This window comes from Buteo buteo, chromosome 19 (genome assembly GCF_964188355.1).
Source record: "Buteo buteo chromosome 19, bButBut1.hap1.1, whole genome shotgun sequence".
NCBI classification, from domain to species: Eukaryota; Metazoa; Chordata; class Aves; order Accipitriformes; family Accipitridae; genus Buteo; species Buteo buteo.
In genome coordinates, this window is record NC_134189.1 from 11,512,192 (window position 1) to 11,532,889 (window position 20,698).

A 20,698-nucleotide genomic window follows, 5' to 3' on the forward strand; every position below is an offset into this window, starting at 1 on the left:
AACCACCACCTCACAGATAAACCTGGAGACTTCCTTGTGAGGAATCTGCCTGTGCTTTGTGTGCCCAAACTGACTGGTTTTGCATCACTGAGGAAGGAAATGGTGTAGAATTACGGAGGATTTACAAGCAAGTAGAGCTGATGTGAGGTGCTCAGGCTAAGGTGGGGGAAAGCAGACTGTCCTGCTCTCCGGTGAATTCCCCAAGGTCAGCCTGTGCTGCTGCTGGAAGAAAAAGCATCATTTCAGCAGAAGTTCTCAGAGAGTTGCTAAATCTGTGCCTAAATCAGGATTAGACCAAAAAGATCACTATCAGGATAAAAGAATTTGTCACAGAAATACTCATCCCCGTTATTTTAGTATTTTCGAGTATTAAACAACAGCCGCTGCACACTGTGCCTGAGCTGCTGTCGATTCTGCGGGGAACTTTTTCTCTTTTCAGGAGTTGGAGCGAAGGCCTTCGCTCAGTATTCGGGGCTTGCTCCGAGCACCAGCCCGGGAGGGAGCGGCGAGCAGCTTCGCCGCAGTTGCAGCTGCGCTGGTGCTCCGTCAGAACCGCCCGGGCGTTACCTTGGGTGGCTCATGTGCATCCTTCTGACATCGTTAGTTTTTAAAGGGGAGCTACTTCGACGTAACCCGCCAGCTGTTTTCGTGAAGCGGCTCTTCCTAAATTGCCCAAAGCGCGTGAAGCAGAGGTTGCGATGACGCGCGTTTTTAAATCACTCATCCTGACGCAGCAGGAAAAATGACACGAGCCACCGACGATCTTTAAAGCACGCTAAAATGAACTCCACAGGGGGGAAACCCCCTCCGGTACCAGCAAAAACCCGCCCCCCGTCCTCCCGCAGGCCGCCACCCGGACCCCGCCGAGGCTCCGCGCCGGTGCCTCCGGTGCAAACCCAGCCGGGCTCTGCACGGAGAGCCGCCGCTTGCTGCTGGCGGGCGACGAACGGCGGCCGCGCCGTTAACGCGTTGCGCCCCGCTCAGAGGAGCGGCACCGCCTCCCCGGCGCTGATGCCGGTCGGTGCCGCGGGCCGTGGCGCGCCCGACGCCGCGGGAAGGCGCTGGCCACGCCCCCGCGCCGCGCGGCGCCGCCGCCGCCGGGCAGGCAGGTGCCCGGGACGGGCGCGCGGGGAGCGGAGCTGAGGCCGAGACCCGCCCACCGCGGGGCGGGGGAGACGGCCGCGTGCGTGAAGTCATCTCCGTCGTCACAATGGGCAACACCTCCCTCCTCCCAGGCTTCCCGCGCGGCCTTTCTCCTTAAAAGGACAATGGGGCGCGCAAAGCGAGAGGGCTCGATTGAGGAGAATGGAGCCGTGGGAACGGCGCATGCGCAGAGCTGGCGGGCGCGGAGGGGAGGGGAGAGAGAGGGGGCGCGGGCTCGCGCGCCCGCGCGGGCTGGCAGGCAGAGCGCGGAGGGACGGGGAGGGCGCGCAGCGGCGGGGCTTCGCCGCGCACCGCACGGTTGTTGGTGGGCGCAGTAGAGCGGTGAGTGATTTATTTTTCTTTCTGCTTGGGGGGGGGGGGGGGGGAGAGGAAAGAAAAGTACACCCGAGAGGGAACGGGCGGTTTAAACCGTGCTGGGTGGGTTTTTTTTCGTTTGTTGTTTGTGTGTGTGTGTGTGTGTGTTGTTGGGGTGGGTTGGTGGTTTTTTTTTTTGCAGCGGTCGGTGGTTTGCGTTAAACACAAGTTAATGCCGGAGCCTGTCTTCTCTTCTGCCGCGGCGAAAAGACTTTGCCGCCTGGCACAGTTTGACACGCATGGTTCCTGTGCGCGGCGTTTTCCCCCTTTTCTTCAATTAGTGGAGTTTAAAGGAGGTGCTGGCGGGGAAAAACGCCTCCCGCATTGTTGCAGACCCAGCCCGAGAACTCTGACTCCCCCCCCCCTCCAAAGTACGATTTAAAACCCCAAGTCTCAAGGAGGAAGCGCAAGCCGGGTTCCCGACCCTTTAACTCCAAAAGCGGTCCCCAGCTGCGGGGCGGTTTAGGGAAACCGGTGCTGTCTGGCGGTGACGGGCTGCCCAGCCTCGCCACGCGGGCAGCGAGGGACCGCCGGTCCCGCCGGGAAGGGCGGCGCGGCCCCGCCGGCCGTGCCTCACCGGTGCGGTGCGGAGCGGGTAGCGCAGGTGCGGCCCCCGGCGCGCCCCGCACCGCACACCTGTAGCGCCGGCGCCCGCAGGTGGGTGCCGGGGGGGGGGGGCACGGTGTTGCCCGCCATCCCTCTGCACCCCCCCACTACCACCCCGTGTTTCACGGCGGGGAGAGAGATCGGTTGTTTTTATTTTTTTAACGATCGCTAGTAGGTGCGGGAGGGGTCGGGGTCCGCGCCGAGGCGGGAGGGGGGGGGAAACGCGCGGCTGTGGGCCGGCGTGACACGTGCTTGCCGGTCGCACCGGGTCGCGGCGTGGGGGCCTTCCCCCGCCTCGACGGGCGCCCTGCCACCGGCCCGGTGCGCGGCGTTGGGGGGGGGGACACGGTGCGGCCGGGCGGCGATGGCGTCCTTGCCGCTCTCGCAGCACGGCGCGAGTTGCGAGTCTGTCCCCGTCAGCGTGTGCCCGCGCCCGGCGCCAACAAGTTTTTAACTCCCGGGTTTCCGCGGGGTTTACGCGGGGGGGGGGGGGTTGCGCGGAGCGGCCGGCGTGCCCCCGGCGCCGCACGTAGGCAGCGCCCGGCTGCAAGGGGAAAACAAAGGGCTCGCATGTGCTGCGGGCGCCGGGGGGGGAAAGCGCTCGTCCGCACGGGGCGGGGGGGGCTCAGCCCTGGGAAGAGGGGGTAGAGGTGTCGGTGGGGTAAAACTTGTCCCGCGGGGGGATGGTGTTTTTTTTTTTTTTAGGGGCTGGCTGCCGGTTTTGGAGGACTTTGGCGGGGTGGTGAAAGTTTGGATGCACACGCGCTCCCCGAGGTACCGCGCTGCGCGCTCGGTGTGCGCGGGCGGGCGAGCCCCGCCGGCCGCCCCGGGGCTGCCGCAGGGTCCGGGGGTGCGGAGGATGGGGGAGGAGGTCCGTCTCGCCCCCGCCGCGGCGTGCCCGCGTTGCCGGGAGGTCTGCGACGGCCCTTTGAAGTGCAACTGTTGCCATGTTTGAATTACGTCAGGGCCGAGCCATGAGGAACCAGCGCGGGGCGGGGGGACGGGACCGGGACCGCGGGGGGACGGGACGGGAGGGAGCCGGCCGTCAGCCTGCCGGGGCTGGGGTCGGGGTGCCCGGCGGGGCTGCAGCGGCTCGACCCCCGTTCCCCCCCCCCCTCCTCTCCGCCGGATGGGGCGGCTGCACCGCGACCGCGTGGTGGGGCGGCGTTTGCAGCGCGGGGGCCGCCTCGCAGCGCCCACCTCCGCGCTCGGGGCTTTCCTCCCCGGCGCGCCGCCTTCCCCTTCCTGTGTTGTTTTTTTTTTTTTTTTTTTCCTTTTTTTCCTTTTTTTCATTAATTTTACTCGTCTTTCGGCAAGTTGAACGCATGGCAGCCCCGGGGAAGGGGGAGGCCGGGGCCGCCGGCGTGTGTGCTCCCGCGGCTCCACCTGACCGGCGGGGCCGCCTGCGAAAGTAGGTCGTCCGCCCCCCCCCCTCCGGGGGGGGGGGGGGTGTCTTTGTTCCCGGCGCTGCCGCGCCCCCGGCCGCCCAGCGAGCCCGCCGCCCCGCCGGCGGTAACGGGCGGGAGCGGGGCCGGCCCCCGCGCCACGCGGTGCTCGGCGGAAAGCGCCCGCCCGCCCTGCGCCTGTCCCGGGGGCTGCGGGAGCGGCGCCACCGGACTCTGCTTTTTGGGGGCATCTTCCATCACTTTTTTTTTTTTCTTTTCTTTTTTTGGTTAACTTGCAGTTTTGCGCCGAGGAAACGCTCCCAGTCGCGGTCTCCCTTGCACGAGGTAGATAAAAGTTGCCGTCTCCTCTCGTACGCCCATCTCCGGGTGCGTGTGGCCAAAAGGGATTTAAAGGGACCTGCCAAACCTGTTGTTTACTCGGCTGTGCCTCAGCGCAGCGGGCAGGGCTGAATCCTGCCTGCCCCCCGGCTCCCCCGGCAGCTCTCTCCTGGCGGGAACGGCCCCGGCTCATCCTACAAAGAGCCTCGTCCCCGGCAGTCTGGCGGTCCTGTGGACCCAAATTATTCAATTGGAAAAAAGTTGGGAGCTGTGCCCCGACGCTGTAGTTCCCTAGGCAGCTGGCGCAGGATGCTGCCCCTCAACCTGCTGCCCTGTGCCCACGGTGCGTGTCCCTCGGCTGGGCTGAATGGGGGCAGGGACCCTGCCACTGTCCCCCCACGGCTGGGGAGAGGAGAAGGCCCCGTGTCCCGAACGAGCCCAGAACTTCAGCAGCAGCATCGCATTTGTGGTGGAGGCCGAGTAACAGAGTTGAGCACAACCTGACTGTAATGCTCTCTTTTTCATTTTGAATTTCAATTCGGCGCTGGTGGAAGGTGGTAGGTTGACAGCCATGGAGACGTCCGTTTAGCCCTTTTACAAGGCGAGCCAGGAGGGTGACGGTTCCTCAGCAAACCCCTTTACTGCTCTGTGCTTGCTTCCAGAGGTGAGGTTGTTTTTGTCAGCCATGTGCAGGGTGTGTGCCCAGTCTGCACATATAGCCAGATTCACTGCATTGTTTACAACCTCTTTAAATAAAGAGAGAAAGATTGCACGAACTCTGCCATGTAGGGGCAGACTGAACTGGAGGCTGTTCCGCTGACACCAGTGGACACTGAACTCCTTTGGCATCCAGGTAAATTCCAGGTTTCTTGGGATCTGTGGTCCGTGGTAGAGAATCGGCAAGTAAGTCGTGGGATTTTTCAAACACACCCACAGGCATGCAGCATCCAGCTCCCGCTGAAAGTAGGTGGGATTGAGTGCCAGAGCCTCTGGGAAAAATTCCTCCTCTCGCTTCTCTCCCAGCCAGGAGATTCTCAAAGAGGAGCTAATTGCCTATGTTTGCAGTCTTTCCTTTAAAAAGAAAACATCACAGACTTCTTAATAGAAGAAGATGTTAAAAGAGCTGATAAATTCACACAGGCTAAAAATAAACAATATTAAAACTGGGATGGTTTGTTGTCTTGCTCATGCCGAACAGCTCTTTCTGTGTCACCAAACTCTCTGCTTTGCCCTGATTCTTAACACCTGATGCTCTGCACCTCTTTCATAACGAGATGAATGACATGCATGGTCCTACGTGACAACCAGCTTCAGACTTGTACCCCTTGTAGCACTTGCTTTTTAACAGAAAGAAGAAGCTGGTGAGCTGGGGCTTGAAAACGGAGTGGTTCAGCAGAATACATGGGCGGGACTCCATTTCATGAGTCAAGCCTTTGCATTTCTGTAGAATGTGCTCAGTCTAAAGTCCAAGTGAGATGACCAGTAATATTACTTATGGACATGAAAAATGTATCCTTTTTAATGAAGTCACTGCAGCTTTTCTGCCAAACAATTGCTACTACTGTTCAGATCCCCATCAGGTATGTTACCCTCTTTAAAAAAAAAAACAAAACAAAAAAACCAACCCAAAACTGTTCAGTGTCTCATGATCTCAAGTGTCTGTGATGCTTTTTCAGTAGCAGGTGGTTGCACACAGCATCATAACAGCTGCAGTGACTGTACTCGGATAAGCATTCCAGACTGAACTCAGCACTTGCTTGAGAACATCCCAGGTTTTCCTTGCAGGGCTCCTGATGAGGCTGAGGTGGTGTTCGTTATGCAATAGGAGTTTCGGGGGGCGGGGGGGAGTCTTCTTTCAAGATGGAATGTCTGCAGGTGGGACAGGTTTGGGATTTCCCCCCCCCCCCATGCAAATCTTACTGATTACTGTTTTCATGCTTTGGCCTATCCCTTCTGGAGCACTAACCGCATGGCAGTTTAGAGGAACACCCAAGTGGCTTAGCCTTTCACTTCTCTTGGCTAAATGGGTTAGGTACTTAGTTCCAACTGAAGATCAGCAGGTAAGCAGGCTCCTTTGGGACTTAACTGCTTCTGAAAACTTCACTGGGAACAGCTTGTGACCTAGCCAGGATGCTGTGAAGGCTCAAACATGGGAAAGAAATGTCCAGTTTAATTTTTAATACACGCTTGGTAGTTGCTGCCAGTTGCATCTGGTGTGCTAAGATTTCACTGCAGCACTGAGCGCACAACGGTAGCTGTGGGTGACTACCAGCAAAAGTTACTTATTTTGGCAGAGGAAAGATTCCTGAAGATGTAGTTTTGACCTTTCACTGGTTTTGCTCAGCTCATCAAGTGCAAACTCCACAGGATGCTGTTTTGTTCAGATGCGCCTGGGCTGTAGTGGCCAAATACAGCTTTGCTCCAAGTAAAGTTGTTTTGGGTGGAGAGGGGAAGGGAAGTGGAAGGAAAATCTGAGGATATAGGGGATCAGAAGGGTGTACAGTACACACAATTCTAAGTTGATGGTTGTTGGGAGTCACTCTGAGCTGTAAGGACAGATAACTGTGTAAAAATGGTTTTGCAAATATTGAAGTTGCATTTTCAGATGACTGCAATTAGCTTGGTCTCTTACTTCCTTGGAGCATTCTGGCTTTGGACATGTTGAAATACAGTTTTCTGGGGTCCAATTTTAACTTCTATTCCAAAGTTTCTTTTTGCAACATGTAAACCTAGGGGGGAGGTATGTTTACATTGAGTCTCTGATAGAGATCAGCTCCTCTGCTGATACAGAATTCTCTACCCTACAGTTGATTTTCAGTAGAGGTATTGCAGTTTATTTCAGTGGAGGGACAGGCCCAAGAATTTATTAGCGAGACAAGCAACTCTGCTTCTGGCGCCATAGACAGCTCTGGAAGCATTTTTCGTGTGTGTGCATGTGCCTGGGTGTATGCACTTGCAGATGTAAAAGCCAGAGCACATATATTCTTTCTATATTAAGGCATCTGTTTCTTTTCCTTTAAAAGAAAAAAAAAAGTACCATTTTGGCTATGTTTCTTAGTTCCAATGAAATGCTGTAGAGATGAGCATTGTGACATTTTTACTGACAGGAACCGGCTGCCATCAACATATGCAAGCTAGATTGTAGTTTTCTGTAGCCCAGTTTCAGGGAGGGTGTGCCAAGGCTGTTTTGTACACAAGGGGAAATCAAATTATTTGCAAGGGTTTTCCTCCTGTGACAATGTACTGGCAGCTTGGGCTTGCGCAAAGGGTGCATGATCCAGAGTCAGAGTGAGGAGATGGGAAAAGAGGAAGGTACTGAGTAGTTGGACTGGCATCCCTCTGCTCTCGCATAACCCCAGGGAATGTTTCTTTCTCAGCTTTGCAAGAAGCAGGTGAGCATGTTCCTTCTGACTGGCCTGATAATTGTGTTACAAAGGGAGACATGCCTGCCTTCTAGGAATTCCTTCCTTTCTATTATAAAGGGTTTTCATTCTTCTTGGGTGATCAGAAAGAATGCAGAAGGAATCTTGAAAAGCAAATGAAAGTGGCTCAGCTTTTCTTATTTTAAAATCTGAAAGAGTTCAGAAGTTCTTCCCTAACTTGAAAACTTAATGAGCATCTGAAGCAATACCTCCTTCTAATTTAGATCATCAAATTAAATTTTGTGAAGAAAACTAAGCACCGAATTCTAGTCCTGACAGGTAATGAAAGCTCGAAACCATTTTCGCATATGTATGATGCATCCTACTTTGTACCAGCCTTTCACAAATGTAATAAGCAGGGTGTGGTTTTTTTTTATTCCCCACCTACTTTACTGTTCTCTGCTTGACTCCAAATTTTTTTGCAAGACAAATCTCTATTTTTGATGTTTTTCCAAAAGTGAGAGGGCAGAGGGATGGAGAGGACTTTTTCCTGCAGTCTTTTCTGAGTCCATTCAAGTTGCTAAAACAGTTGTTTAAAGCAGAACTTGGGGGAATAGCAACTTCTCCTTTTGCAGGGAGACCAGGGAGGAGGAGGACTACTTTTCCCCTGATTTGGGTGAATACTGCTCCCCTACTAGTGTAGGTAAATCTCCATTTCTGCAGAATGACAAATATGCCTCACTAGGATTTCTGATTCTTTGCTGGTGAGCTGTCCCTTTCACTTCTGTGCAACTGCTGATTTAAAAGATGTCGTATATTTTAATAACATGCTTAAATTTGGCAAATAATAACACGCTTAAATAACAATAACATGATTAAATTTAGCAAAATGATGTTGTGTAATGCTTTTTAACTTCTATGGAAGTTACTTCATTCCTACTTGCCATCTTATTATCTGTCCCAGATTTCACATGGTTAAACTTCTACAGCTTAGATTCAGGTGTTATGGTAGCTGGCGGTGCAACTCCCTGGTTCTAATTTGAGATCTAAATTGCAAAGCTTTCAAGTTAAACCTTTTAAAGGGCACAGTCATATGTACTTCTAAGTACACGTTAGCTATTCAGCTCTCCAGCTGACAGAATATTTAGTGTATAATGGTCAAATGGCAACTGTTTAGGATTAAATGTGTAACTGGACTGACGCCTTCCATTTATAACTGCACTTCGATGCAGTTGTCAGAGAAATCTGTTTTACGTGTGGTTTTGCTACTAGCTCTTCCCCATTCAGGCATGATATATGGTAATACCATTGCTGACCATTCATCAAGTGGGAAACAGATGGCACTAGTTTCCCTTCTATTGAAAGATGGTGTTGAAAGGCTGCTCCTGCAAGAATGGCAGCAACGATGCAAAACAAAATATTTTCAGAGTATGTGTATCTGATGCCAGTCTTTGCCAGAACATTAATTGTAAAACATGCTTCTTGTTCTACTGTGGTATAAATACCAGCTAGTGACAGAGATCATCTCATCAGCATCTGGATTTCTGGAAGAAACCAGGTTAGAAAGTAAATCACATTGTTGATACCAGTTCTGTGTCTCGCCCTGTAACAGTCAAGAAGTTCTTGCTGCTTAAGTTTTGCAGCACTGATGAACCTTGTGTCTGCAGTTAGTCTTTGACTTTCTAAAGAAAAGCACCAGACCATGGACTTAACATTGGGGCAGTCGGTCAAAATCTAAAATTGCTGTTTGGTAGTTGAAAATTCCCAGGTGAACGTGCTGTTGGATCTCCAGAGGCTTGTTAAACACAGTGTCCTCAAGAGACCATCTCTTGAAGAAGCACATTGGGTGCTAAGAAACAAAATACATACTCTAAGCGTTTGCCTAGACACTCTGTTATTTGTCTTGGCAGTTGAGGGATACTAACCTGATTTGGCTGCGCATTCGTTTGCTACATGTCCCTGAAAACATCCAAGCAGAAGCAGAGAGTAGTTCTGAGTCTAACCATCCCTCAACAAGCCCATTCAGCAGGTCGCTAGCTGGATGCTTTCTTTTACTTACTACAGCTGCTCCTGGCCTCCAGGGCAGTGCTGTGCTGACAGAGGGAGCAGTGAATCTCCTAAGAAGCCTGGCAGTATTTGGGGTGACTTTGCTGGATACTTGCACAAGTTATCCTTGGGAGAACCTAGACCTAGGTGAGCTCCTTGTGCTGCAAGTGTGCACAAAGAAGAAAGGAATGCAGTGCTCCAAGCCTGTGGCAAACAGCATGAGTTGGGACAGGAGGGAAGGAAAGACGTATCCCCCTCCATCTCTCTCCTAAGCCTGGAGGATCTCCTTAGCATTCAGCTTGCTTGAGTCCCTTGCTGTCAACAGGCTCTGCAAGGGGTTTGGTCAAGACAAGCTCTTTGGAGAGTTGATTTGTGTCTTTCTACATGTTTGTGCAGTAGTAATTGCAAGGAGACACGACCTCAGAGGGCACCGAGTGGTCTTGTGTTACAATATGCTAGGCTGATATGGGAACATGTACGCTTTCAGGTAAGGGTTCCTTAATGGATTTTGTGGAAGACTATTAACCAACAATATTACATAAAATTTTTGCTTCTCCTGAGGGAGCCTTGGAACTTTGTGTGTTTATTTTGCAGTGCTGCTGTGCTCTGATCTTCCCCTCTGGGGTGGGGGGATGTGTTTTTACCTCCAGGTGGAGGACTGTAACTAGGCTGGGTGGTTCCCTAGCTTTTGCTGTGGTCCTGCAAAAATGCGCAGGATCTTTTTCCCTCACACACAGTCTCTCTCTGTCAGTAAGGTAAGCACGATGCTAGGTACAGTCGTTTTGTGGAAGCATATTTTTGACCTCACCTGAACCTGCTTTTCAAATTATTTTATTGCTGTAATGATGTGGCAAGTCTTGACGCTGTAGACTGAAGATTTCAGGTTAATTTTCTCTGTCCCTCTGGAGGATATTAGAATCACATCCCTTACCTTCCTGCAGGTGGAAGATTTGGGGACAGATTCCTATGCCACATACATTCACCAGTAACCCAAGTTGGGTTGCTGGGACTTGGCAGTCCCTGGGACTGAGAAAGTGACTGGGAGTTGCCTCTCACCAGACTTGCCCACAAGTGATGGAGATGCTGCTCTCCCAAAAGTCCTGCCTGAGCTACTGGGTCTTTCAGTAGTATTTGTGGGGAGGAGGGGTAGTTTTCTGTTAGCTTCTGCAAGAATATAATGACTCGGCCTTTTGTTAAGGGAAGAGGGGGAAATCTTGTGTTACTTGCGTGGCTCAATCTAATTTTAATTTTTTAAAAGCAGAAGTTCTCAGCAGTGGGAACCTGTTCTCGGGGAGCTTCCTGCAGCCGGTGACTTGTCCCCTCTCTGAGCAGTTTGTGATAAGCAGCAGAGGTGGCCGCTGGCTCCCTGCAGCAGGGGGTTGAGGCGAACCTTGCACCGCGGTCTGTTTAGAGGAGAACGTCTTGGAACGGTCCCTGCCTGTGTTACGAGACAGATGCTGTGTGGCCTGTGAGGACTTGCTGTGTGTTCAGGCCCGGCGCCAGGAAAGCACCAGCTTTGCTGGGTTGTTGGTTTGGTTTTTTTGGAGCGTTGTGGGAGCTCTGTTTGCTCTGAGAGCTTCTCGTGCCATGTCAGACTGTGCCCAACAGGAGTCTGCGCTGGGGAGTACCTGGGGAGAACCGATTTGGTGGTGGGGACGTGATGTGTTGAAGGGGTCTTTGTGGTGGTGACTGCAGTAAATCCACTTGTAACTAGCTTTAAAATTTTGTGCCTGGAAAACAGCTCGACTGTATGTTACCCGCTCTGATAGCGAACCCCAGCCCAGGTGTACCGAAAAGGGTAGGCAGACCCCTAGGAGCGGCGCGGCTTTTGGCTTTCTGAGCCGAGTTGGCAGAGCTGGTGGTTAAGAAGCGACTTCCTTGTAAATGCGGTACCTTTTGCTCCGGCGGCGTCGGCCGGGATGTGTGGTAGGCGCATGCTGAAACGCGCCCCAGGGTCCTGCTCCCCGGCCCTTTCCTAGCTAGGTTTCCTTCCCATGGAAAGCAGGGCGGGGAAGGTGGGAGGGTGAGAACCGAGCCTGTGCGGACACGGAGCTGGGATGTGGCTGGGATGCTCACCCGGGCCTGAGAATGGAGAAGTGCTCCCGGGTCCCGCAGTGCAGACGTGGCCATTGAGGGCTGGGTGGGACTCCACCCTGCTGTTTTTAGAGCGGCTTTTCAGGTATGTCTGCCCTACAGCCTAGAGGTATGACTGCAGCTCGTTTAAGATGACTCCTACTCACTTTCAGCGGAGTTTGGCAGCGATGTTTCCACCAAACACCAGTGATGATGACGAGGTAGTTCCAGTGACCCAGGGTTCAGCTGCCAACTACTTATCCGGGGGCTCGGGCAGGTTCACGCAGCCTGTCCCGCAGCCTGTTTTGCCACGTACGTAGGGCTTTCGTTAGCCAAGTCAGCCGCATCCACACCTCTGGGTTGTGCTGTTGCACATGTGCCCTTAGAGTAGGACTGTGCAGTAAATGAGCTTGTCAGGAGTCCTGCTGGGTATTGGTTAATATATTCCAGCTGTTGTTAATTATAATTTTCTTTTTTTTCTTCTAATAAGAAAGTGCATTCTAGGTGCATCTGCTCTTCTGAGCCAATGCAGGATAAAGCTATGGCCTGATCTAGCAGTTATCCATCCTGAATTATAATTTACTTTTGGTTTGCCCAGTGAATTGCCCAGGTTTTTCTTACGGTATCTAACAATGATAAGTAACACCAGTTCCTGTTTGTTTTCACAGGCTACAGCTGGGAGGAAAAGATGTTTGGCTTTCACAAACCGAAGATGTATCGGAGTATAGAGGGCTGCTGTATTTGCAGAGCTAAGTCTTCCAGTTCTCGTTTCACTGACAGCAAACGTTATGAAAAGGATTTCCAGAACTGTTTTGGGTAAGATTCTTAACCTTATTCAACATTGTGTGGTCAGTCGTGGTGTTGATCTCCAAGCCACGGACGTGATGTGCTGTCTGTCTTGCTCTGAAAAAGTGAAAGATGAGGTTAGCAGAGGTGGGTGGTGGGGGAAGGCTGGCTTCAGCTTCCTCACAACTTTCCTGGCCAGGCCAGGAGGGGCTGGATCCTCTGCTGCTGTGTCCGATACCATTTGGTCGTCGATCTGCTGTTGCTGCCAGTGGAGAGCTGCTGTAGTTCCTAATGGTGACGGGTCAGGCTCGCGCCTCCCCCACCTCACAGCACGTGCAGGGGTTTAGACCCCTCTCAGACTGTCCGTTTTGTGCTTGTTCCTTAGAGGTGTAAATTCCCACACAAGTTGGTAAACAGCGTGGGTCCATGGAGGTTTTCTGTGGCTCTGAAGATTCAAGAATGTTAGACAAAACTTGACGTGTAAATATTTAGCAGTTCCAGCAGCGTTTATGCAGAGTACCCTGTTTCAGGTATTGGTGCCTTTGTTCAAATAGGGCATATCAACATGTTATTTAAACTTCTCATTGGAAGCCCATTCTGATGGAAAGTGAGCATCAATTTCAATTAGGTAATGTTGCATGTTACTTGAAAGTATTGGTAAGCAAAACTATAAATACCAGTGATTTCTTGTACCAGCTCCTGTGACCTTTTAATTTTTTTGAAATACTTTCCAAGAACTCTGAAATTCTCTATAGATTTGTGTCCCTGAATTGTCAGCAAAGCAAATTCTTCTGTGCTAGCTTGTAATTATTTCTTACTTTATTTAGAAGTTTTTTTCTGAGGCAATAAGAATTTTTCCTGTTTATGCTGTAGTTTTCCATGAAATTATTTCCCCTGGAAAAAGTTTGTATTGTCAGTAGGTATTTTCTGCTTTTTCTTTCCAGTCTTGTTGGATTACCTCTCATCAAAATCTTAAGTCCAAGTGGAACTTTCATGCGTCGTATTAAAAACTATTTATATGTATCAGTATTGCTACTCTTGTCTCAAGTGCTTAACTTTATGTGTGTAAATCTTTGCAATCTTTAGAAATATTTCCCTCTCCTTCCCTTTTCTAGAAACACTCCTTTCATGATACAGCTGTATATTGCTTTGTATTTACCATGGATTTTTGTACATAAATCTGGTGCTGACAATTTTCCTTATCATATTTCTTGGCTGCTGTTGTTGGCAGTGGAAAGACTGTGTGAAGACCCATTGCTTTTTTGTTAACTGCAGTAAAGCAGCTTGCAGTATACCAGGACCTTTGGTCTTGTGCTATCTGAAATATGTTTGCCAAGGTGAAAATGCAGTCTTAACACTGAGCAAATTATGGCTTATCTGAGCCTGCCCCATTCATCTATAAATGCTTCAAAGTCTTCCCATTTAAATAGCTGAAAAATTTTACTGTGTATCCCCTTTATATTTCTTTTAGCATGGATTAGCAGTAGAGATGATTTCTGAAGAAAGCTCATTAAAGGGAGCGAGTATTGCTGTCATTCCAGTGACTGCTGTTTCTGAAACCTTATCCTACGCTTATGTGGGAGCGTGTTAGGTGGTATTTGTTACTCATCCTTGAAGCTCTGTGAGAAAGTTAAGAGCTGAATAAGCTTTTGTTGGATCTCTGAGGTCTGTTCCCAAATGTACATTCGAGGAATATGATTATTCCTTCTCCATTCTTCTCCAATCAAACCAACTAACACACTGGAACTTGCGTTGGTTTGTTGTTTTGTTTTTGAAAAAAAAAACAACCAAAAACAACTGAAGGTGACGGGACTTGTTTTTAGTGCCCCTCTGGCGGCAGGTTACAACACCTTTTATTTCTGTATTGAAGAGTGCTTTCTGAAAGTGAGACCTGGTCTTTAGACAGCAATGTTTGAACACCCCAGATGAATTGTAATGCCTGAAAAACAGAACTTGAGAACCCTTCTTTTCCATCAATTTTTATGCTTCTTGCTGTTATCAAGTGGGGGGGTGTTTTTATTAACTGTTGTAAAGTGATTTTTGCTTTTGTTTTTACCAGGCTTCATGAGGCCCGCTCAGGAGATATTTGCAATGCCTGTGTCCTTTTGGTGAAAAGATGGAAAAAATTGCCAGCAGGATCCAAAAAAAACTGGAATCATGTTAGTCATTTATTTTTCCTCTACCCCAAAACTAACTCGTGTCTGCCTTTAGTCCATCCTGCTAGAGAGGGGAGGTGCTGGCAAGGATTTGGGGTTTGCTGTTCCCCCCCCCACTCTCCCTTCCCACCTTCAGCATCTCTTAATCCTTCCTGGAGTATTTCCTGTTACATGGCTTTTATCTGTCTTCGTTTGGCTTACATGCAAGTGGTGATTATGCAAGCCCAGGATGGAGTCACGGACTAACTTACCTTGTAATTCCCTGTTTTCACAAGCTCATAGCTTTGTCCAAAAGTCTCTTATTACACTCAAAACATTTCAAATTTGGACTCTATCCAAAATTGGTCGTGCTTTTTTTTCTTTTAATAGTTTGAACAAGCAAGGTGACTTGCTAAAGCAACACATAAATCAATGTCGTTTAGTCAGATAATTACAATGACTAATATCTCACAACTTTTCCCACTCACATATTCTGTTTTGATACATCTAATTTAGTTTGGGCCTAGGGCTGGGAAGATGATCAGGATTCTTTGTGTATGTTATAATCTTTATTCAGGAAGCCTTGATGGTAATGGGAGCCAGAACTATGGTTATTACTACCACTAGCTTATTCAGAAGTTAAACTGATGATTTTTTTTAAAAAACTTGAGGGCAAATGCTTGGCAGACACTCTTAACTGAACCTGTGTTGGCTTAAATAACTGTTGCTTGCTAAACTGAATTTGTCAAAAATAGGAAGAAGGCAAAAGTTGAACTGAATGTGCTTTTTAAACTAGTTTGCTGCATTTTCCTATAGACTCAGCCTCTTACAAACCAGATTTATATGAAACATAAGAGTGTTGGTGCACAGAACTGCCTTGGTTTGACTAAATTGGTTTTGAACACCTTCAGCTAAGTCAGTACAGGTACCTAGACTAGGGCAGTATCTGGACATGACGCAGAAGTATTATGCATGCATTTTCTGTGTTCTAGGTGGTAGATGCCAGGGCTGGACCCAGTCTTAAAACAACATTGAAACCAAAGAAAATGAAAACTCTGTCTGGAAGCAGGATAAAGAGCAATCAAATCAGCAAACTACAAAAGGAATTCAAGCGGCACAGTAAGTGGATCCAAAGAGATTTTGGCAATAAACTTTGGCCTCCCCTAACACAGCGTACTGTTAACTGGCCAAGCTGAATTACCATCTAGATTCAATTGCACACTCACGCATCTGGGTGCTCCCTGTTTTCACAACCTCTCATCCTCCGAGGGCTTGGGGAGGGGGTGGAATGAGGAGGAAGAGCTCATGTGCAGGGTGGGCTGTGAGACAGAGGAGGGGGAGTGGGGAGCCTGGCTTGAAAGTGTAAGCAATTGTAGCTTATGTCCCACGCTTAAATGACATGTCTATAGAAAGAGCTTCTAGGGTAAGACCCTCATTGAAACTGAAGTTGGAAGGGGTTTTCCCCTGCTCTCAGTAATGCACTATGCACTTTTTCAGCTCTTTTTTTCTGAAGCACTGTTCTGTTGATACCACTATCAGTCTCTTTCTTCCATACGTGTTTTCCACCCAGGCTTTCTATTTAGCCTAGATTCCCCCCACCCCCTTCAAATTCCTACCATGTTGCCTCTGTATAGTTTCGTTACACCTTCCTCTGCCGGTCTCAGTGATTTCTTTCCACTAGCACTTAGACTCTTCAAATAGATGGGGATTCAGAGCTTTCCAACAAAGCCATCTGCCAGCTATGCTCTAAATATATGTCAGTACTTTAGGCTTTCCCTCTAAAGCAAACCTTCCAGCTTCTTAACTGTTGCTGATTTGGTCTTTCCCTTTCAATTATTTTACCTGGCCTGAAGGAAGAGCTCTCCAAAGAATCAGTAAAGGCCCTGACCCAAAGAGCTTGCGTCTCATTCAACATGCTCTAGTTAATCTAATTGTGTTTCTGTAGGTGCTAGAGATAACTAAAAGGTAGGCTAGTAGACCCTCTGTTAAAGTGTGCGTCTGCTCCGAGTCCATAGCATAGTCTCCATCCAGCAAAAGCTCAATACTACCTAACCCATTGCACTAATGAGAAGAGCTTTGCAAGACTTTAACTGAATGGGTAAGAAAGGAGATTTACAGTGAGAGAAAAAGGACTAGGTCTGAAGCACAGATCCCCGTCGTCTTCAAGGATCTTCCAGTGATTCCAGAGCGGGACTAGGATCTTGCCCAAAGCGTGGCCTGCACAGGCTATGTCTGAGAGCCAGGAGCTGACGCCTGATCCTCAGCCTCTTCCCAGTCCCTCATCCACAAGGACCCCTTCCAGTTTCGAGGTCTGTCTCCCAAATGCCGACAGATAGTCTCTCTATTGAAATCGGCAGGGGCAAGTGAAAAATGGATTGTTGTCGTTAGGTTTTTCTTATTAATTAAAAAAAGTTTGTCTCTCTGTTCCCAGTCCGCATGCGACCGTTTACAAGTCAGGAAGAGGATAAGTCATTTCATGCATGTCCTGATTCTTGCACTTATTCTTTTCCCTACAGACTCGGACGCCCACAGCACCACTTCGAGTGCTTCCCCAGCTCAGTCGCCCTGTTACAGTAACCAGTCTGACGATGGCTCTGACACGGAGATGAGTGCTGGGTCCAGCAGAACACCAGTTTTCTCCTTTTTAGATCTCACTTACTGGAAAAGGTAAAAAGCAACAGAATGTGCACTCTCTGCAGACAGCAATTCACTTCACATACACAGTGCTTGATTCTGCTTCTTTAGGAATTTGCTGCTGACAAACTTAATTTGTTTTAAGGATGTAATTTAAGTCACAGAGTATTATACAATATCTGTCTGTCTTTGGAAAGAAATGCCAGATGTTTAAGACATTTTCCCCTATCTCCCTTCAGTTCCCTAAATACTAATACAGTTGCTGGAAAATATTTTTACATTTTTGGGAGTAACAGATAATATTTCTGACTGTCATTATCTAGTCTTAAAACTGTGCCCTGTAGATGTGATGTGTTACCAAATACAACAGTGCTCTCAGCTTGCCAGCAAAACATAGCATTTGATTTGGTTGACCTGTGGTGGTAGTAATTTAAAAAAAAAAAAAAAAAAAAAAAAACAAACAAACAAAAAAGACAAACAAAAAAACCCCAAATAACACCCAACCAAAAAATCTGGAGTGGGAGGAAAACCACAAGATGTCTTGGGAGCTGATGAACTTGTTATCTTTTATTGCCTGTTGTGACACAGTAATCACTTGTTTAGCTAATTGCTCTGTTGAAATTGTTGTGACTTTGCTGCCTCCTCTCAAATAGTGTTTGCAAGTGTATTGTAGTCAAGGTTAGTTCAGCCCAGATAGTTGTGTATCTGAAACTTCTCTGGGAAGCAAAATGGGAGACTTTAGTTTTGTTTTCTTCTCCCCCCCCCCCCCCCCCCCCCCCAGCAGTGTTGCAGAATTAGAGAGACTTGTTTTCTGTTTCTGAGCAGCCTTTTCCCTCCTATCCTCTGAGCTGCAGGCTCAGAAAAGTTATGTCTTGAGTCAAACTGATTTTTTGCATTTCTGTAAATTGTGTGTATTCTAAACACAAACTATCTGTCTCTCTCCCTGCCATTTCTTCCAGGCAAAAGGTCTGCTGTGGAATTATTTACAAAGGGCGTTTTGGGGAAGTCCTCATAGACACTCATCTCTTCAAACCTTGCTGTAGCAATAAAAAGTCTGCCACTGAAAAGCCAGAACAAGAAGGACCACAATCTCCAGCAATCTCCACCCAAGAGGAGTGGTGACTTCCTTGGATAGCTGCAGAAGGTTATACAGATCCTCTTATTCTCTGGAAAAATACTAGAAAAGTGATTGTTCACTTTGGACACCTGCTATGCTGCCAAAAGACTATTCCCTAGAACTGTTTTGGGTTTTACTGCTACAATTCCACAAACTCTGAAGCCAGTTTGTATCCTTTCAGAAAGACTGTACATAATATTTAAGATGCTATGGAACACTTGGCAAAGCTGTATGCTGCTGCAAGGTTGTCTAATCTTCTCTCCCTTTGCCCCTACCACCACTTGCTTCACAAGTGAATATGAGGATGGGGTTTTGTATATTAAAGTATATGTAGTTCATGTTTCTGTATTGAAAGAAGCAGTGGTTGTAAGGCATTTTTTTAAAAAGTTGGTTGGTAACCTCCCTTGAATCCCCAAGAAAATATTTCATTCTTAGACATGTATGAGTCAATAAGATGAACTAATACATAGAAATGTTATAAGTCACCTCTCTAGTTATTATATAAAAATATATATTTTTTAAAGGTGTGGAGATCTCACCCTATACTACTGACGTAACAAAGACAAATATTTCATCCCTCCTATGTGACACAGACTGGTAAACTGCAGACATCTCTACTACGAGTGGTAGTTATCCAAGGCGGCCCGCAACATAAAGTGCCCTTCAGAAGGGGTGGGAGAGCTCTCCTCCTTAGTTAAGGAGGAAGATTTACCTAAGAATTGAACATAATGAAATGGGAGGCTACTTTGTTTTAACCCAGCAGCAGACACCCTGGGCTTCATGTGGTAACTGACTGGTCATTAGAGATGGACCAAGAAAACATCTTGATGCTCAAGTTGATGTAGGTGATGGCCAAAACTGAGTAACTGCTATCTGTTTGCCCAGTGCAGCTGAAATGTGACCACAGAGCAGAATTCCTGCTGGTTTTGGACCTGACATAGAACCAAACCCCTCGCTAAGCAAATCAGGCTCTGGTCCAGGGACGTAATCCGACTGCAGCCTGGGGTCTGGATTCGTGATTGCCGTTTTGGAACCCTGCCCCTGCAGTGCTTCTCTCTGTTTGGTTTTTGGTTTTTTGTTTGTTTAAACAATCACCGGATCAATGCTTCTGTGAATACTGAATATGAAAAGTTCTGTTAAGAATGGTGCTGTACTGAATCGAGGCAGCTCTGTTTGCATACACGATCAAAAGATAGTATTTCTTACATGGATTCCCAGACAAACTCGTGTGCAAACCATTGTGATGCTCCTTCAAATTCCACTTTGCCTGTAGGGTGGAAGCAGCTTCCTGGAAGAGTGTGTTGCAGTTTTAGCTCCCAATTGTTTCATGTTCCTTTTATGAAGGTTTAACTTGTGTAAGTTGGGAATTCTGCTTTTTTTGTTTGTTTCTGTTTGCGGGGGGGAGGGGGGATTTTTCTTGCTATTACTCTTTTGGGATATTCTACAATCAATTGCTACAAGCTTTCCTTTTTGTGAGAGTCATTGGCATAATACTGTGGTGGGTAGGGCTTTAGGACTGGATTTCCATGTAATCCCACTTCCTGAAATGGGAATGCTTAGCAAATGAAAATACAGGTAGGGAAAGATATGCAGGTTTTAAGAGGAGCCTCTACCCTCAAAGCTTTTTTTTTTCTTTTTTTTTTTTTTTTTAACTTGTCCTGCTGCTGCATAAGCCAACCTCTGGAGAGAAAGAACATCAGGGGAAACAAGGCTTTGACTTAGCACAGCCTTACAGCTTAGAGCTTTCATTGGTCTTATTTTGCTCTTCCTAAACTCGCTGAGATTCTGAAAGGGAGGACAAAGCTGCCTACCTTGCTTTCATCTGCAACCAAATAGAATCAGAATCATTTAGGTTGGAAAAGATCTTTGAGATCGAGTCCAACTGTAGATACAATGGATGCTTGCTTGTATAACGGCTTAACTAGGTTGGTCATGTCTAATAAGGGCTTGAGCAAGAGTCCTAGCTGTTTTTGCAGACACCTACTTTCATCCAAACTTTTGTTTTCAGCATCAGTAATTCTGTACACCTAAGGCTGCAGTATTGGTGGTAGGATGTGCTCTGATACGGATCATCTCTTCTGTATTTATTTATTTATTGCTAGATTTCAACCGCCAACTGCTTCCCCTACTCCCTCCCACCTCTTCCATTCCCGGTAGTAATGCAAAATGAACTGTATGTAGTCATGCACTTTGTATTAATGTATTAGAAATCTATGGAACCTGTTTTGTACTTTTATACTGTTCAGACACTTGTAATCCAAACTTTTTTTTACTAGGGTAATGAATAAATTTAGACTTATTTAGAAAATAAACAACTTCTCTGTTTATTTCAGCTCTGTTCTGTCAATTAGACTTAGTGTTTGAACCAGCCCTGGCAACCCATGTTTCTATTTGAACAAGACTTCAGGACTTTTTTTTGGGGGGTGAGATAATTCTCTTCCTATTTAATTTGGAAAGAAGAGCAGAGCAAGGGAAGGAGATGGTGTTTATTATGATAGACAGCTGTCTCAGGGCAGAATCGCAGAGCTTTCCCTTGGCACTGCGTGTGTGTCAGGCATTCCTTTACTGGGAATGGGTGGTGCTGACATTTGGTGTTCCCAGGGGGCTTGCTCTCTGTCTAGCTCACCGGCATTCAGCGAAGGCCAGCTGAAGCAACAGCGTTAAAGGGTTTGTGCTGACAGCATGTGGAAACATCCC

At 48.0% G+C, this 20,698-nt stretch overlaps 1 protein-coding gene across 1 annotated transcript; it reads left to right on the forward strand.

The window, feature by feature from the left end:
- The first annotated feature begins 1,388 nt into the window (after positions 1-1,388).
- SINHCAF (SIN3-HDAC complex associated factor) lies at positions 1,389-20,317 on the forward strand. The gene is made up of 6 exons (XM_075051180.1): positions 1,389-1,485; positions 11,998-12,145; positions 14,175-14,274; positions 15,243-15,369; positions 16,767-16,917; positions 17,844-20,317. Exons 2-6 carry the CDS (start codon positions 12,018-12,020, stop codon positions 18,004-18,006), a joined length of 669 nt encoding a protein of 222 aa, XP_074907281.1. The 5' UTR covers positions 1,389-1,485; positions 11,998-12,017; the 3' UTR covers positions 18,007-20,317.
- Positions 20,318-20,698: the final 381 nt, after the last annotated feature.

What these genes read in the sequence shown, in the direction of transcription:
- SINHCAF (XM_075051180.1), top strand. Translation starts at nt 12,018, where the DNA reads ATGTTTGGCTTTCACAAACCGAAGATGTATCGGAGTATAGAGGGCTGC. An exon ending in GATTTCCAGAACTGTTTTGG is followed by an intron (nt 12,146 to 14,174) that starts GTAAGATTCTTA and finishes TGTTTTTACCAG; the next exon opens with GCTTCATGAGGCCCGCTCAG. An exon ending in CCAAAAAAAACTGGAATCAT is followed by an intron (nt 14,275 to 15,242) that starts GTTAGTCATTTA and finishes TCTGTGTTCTAG; the next exon opens with GTGGTAGATGCCAGGGCTGG.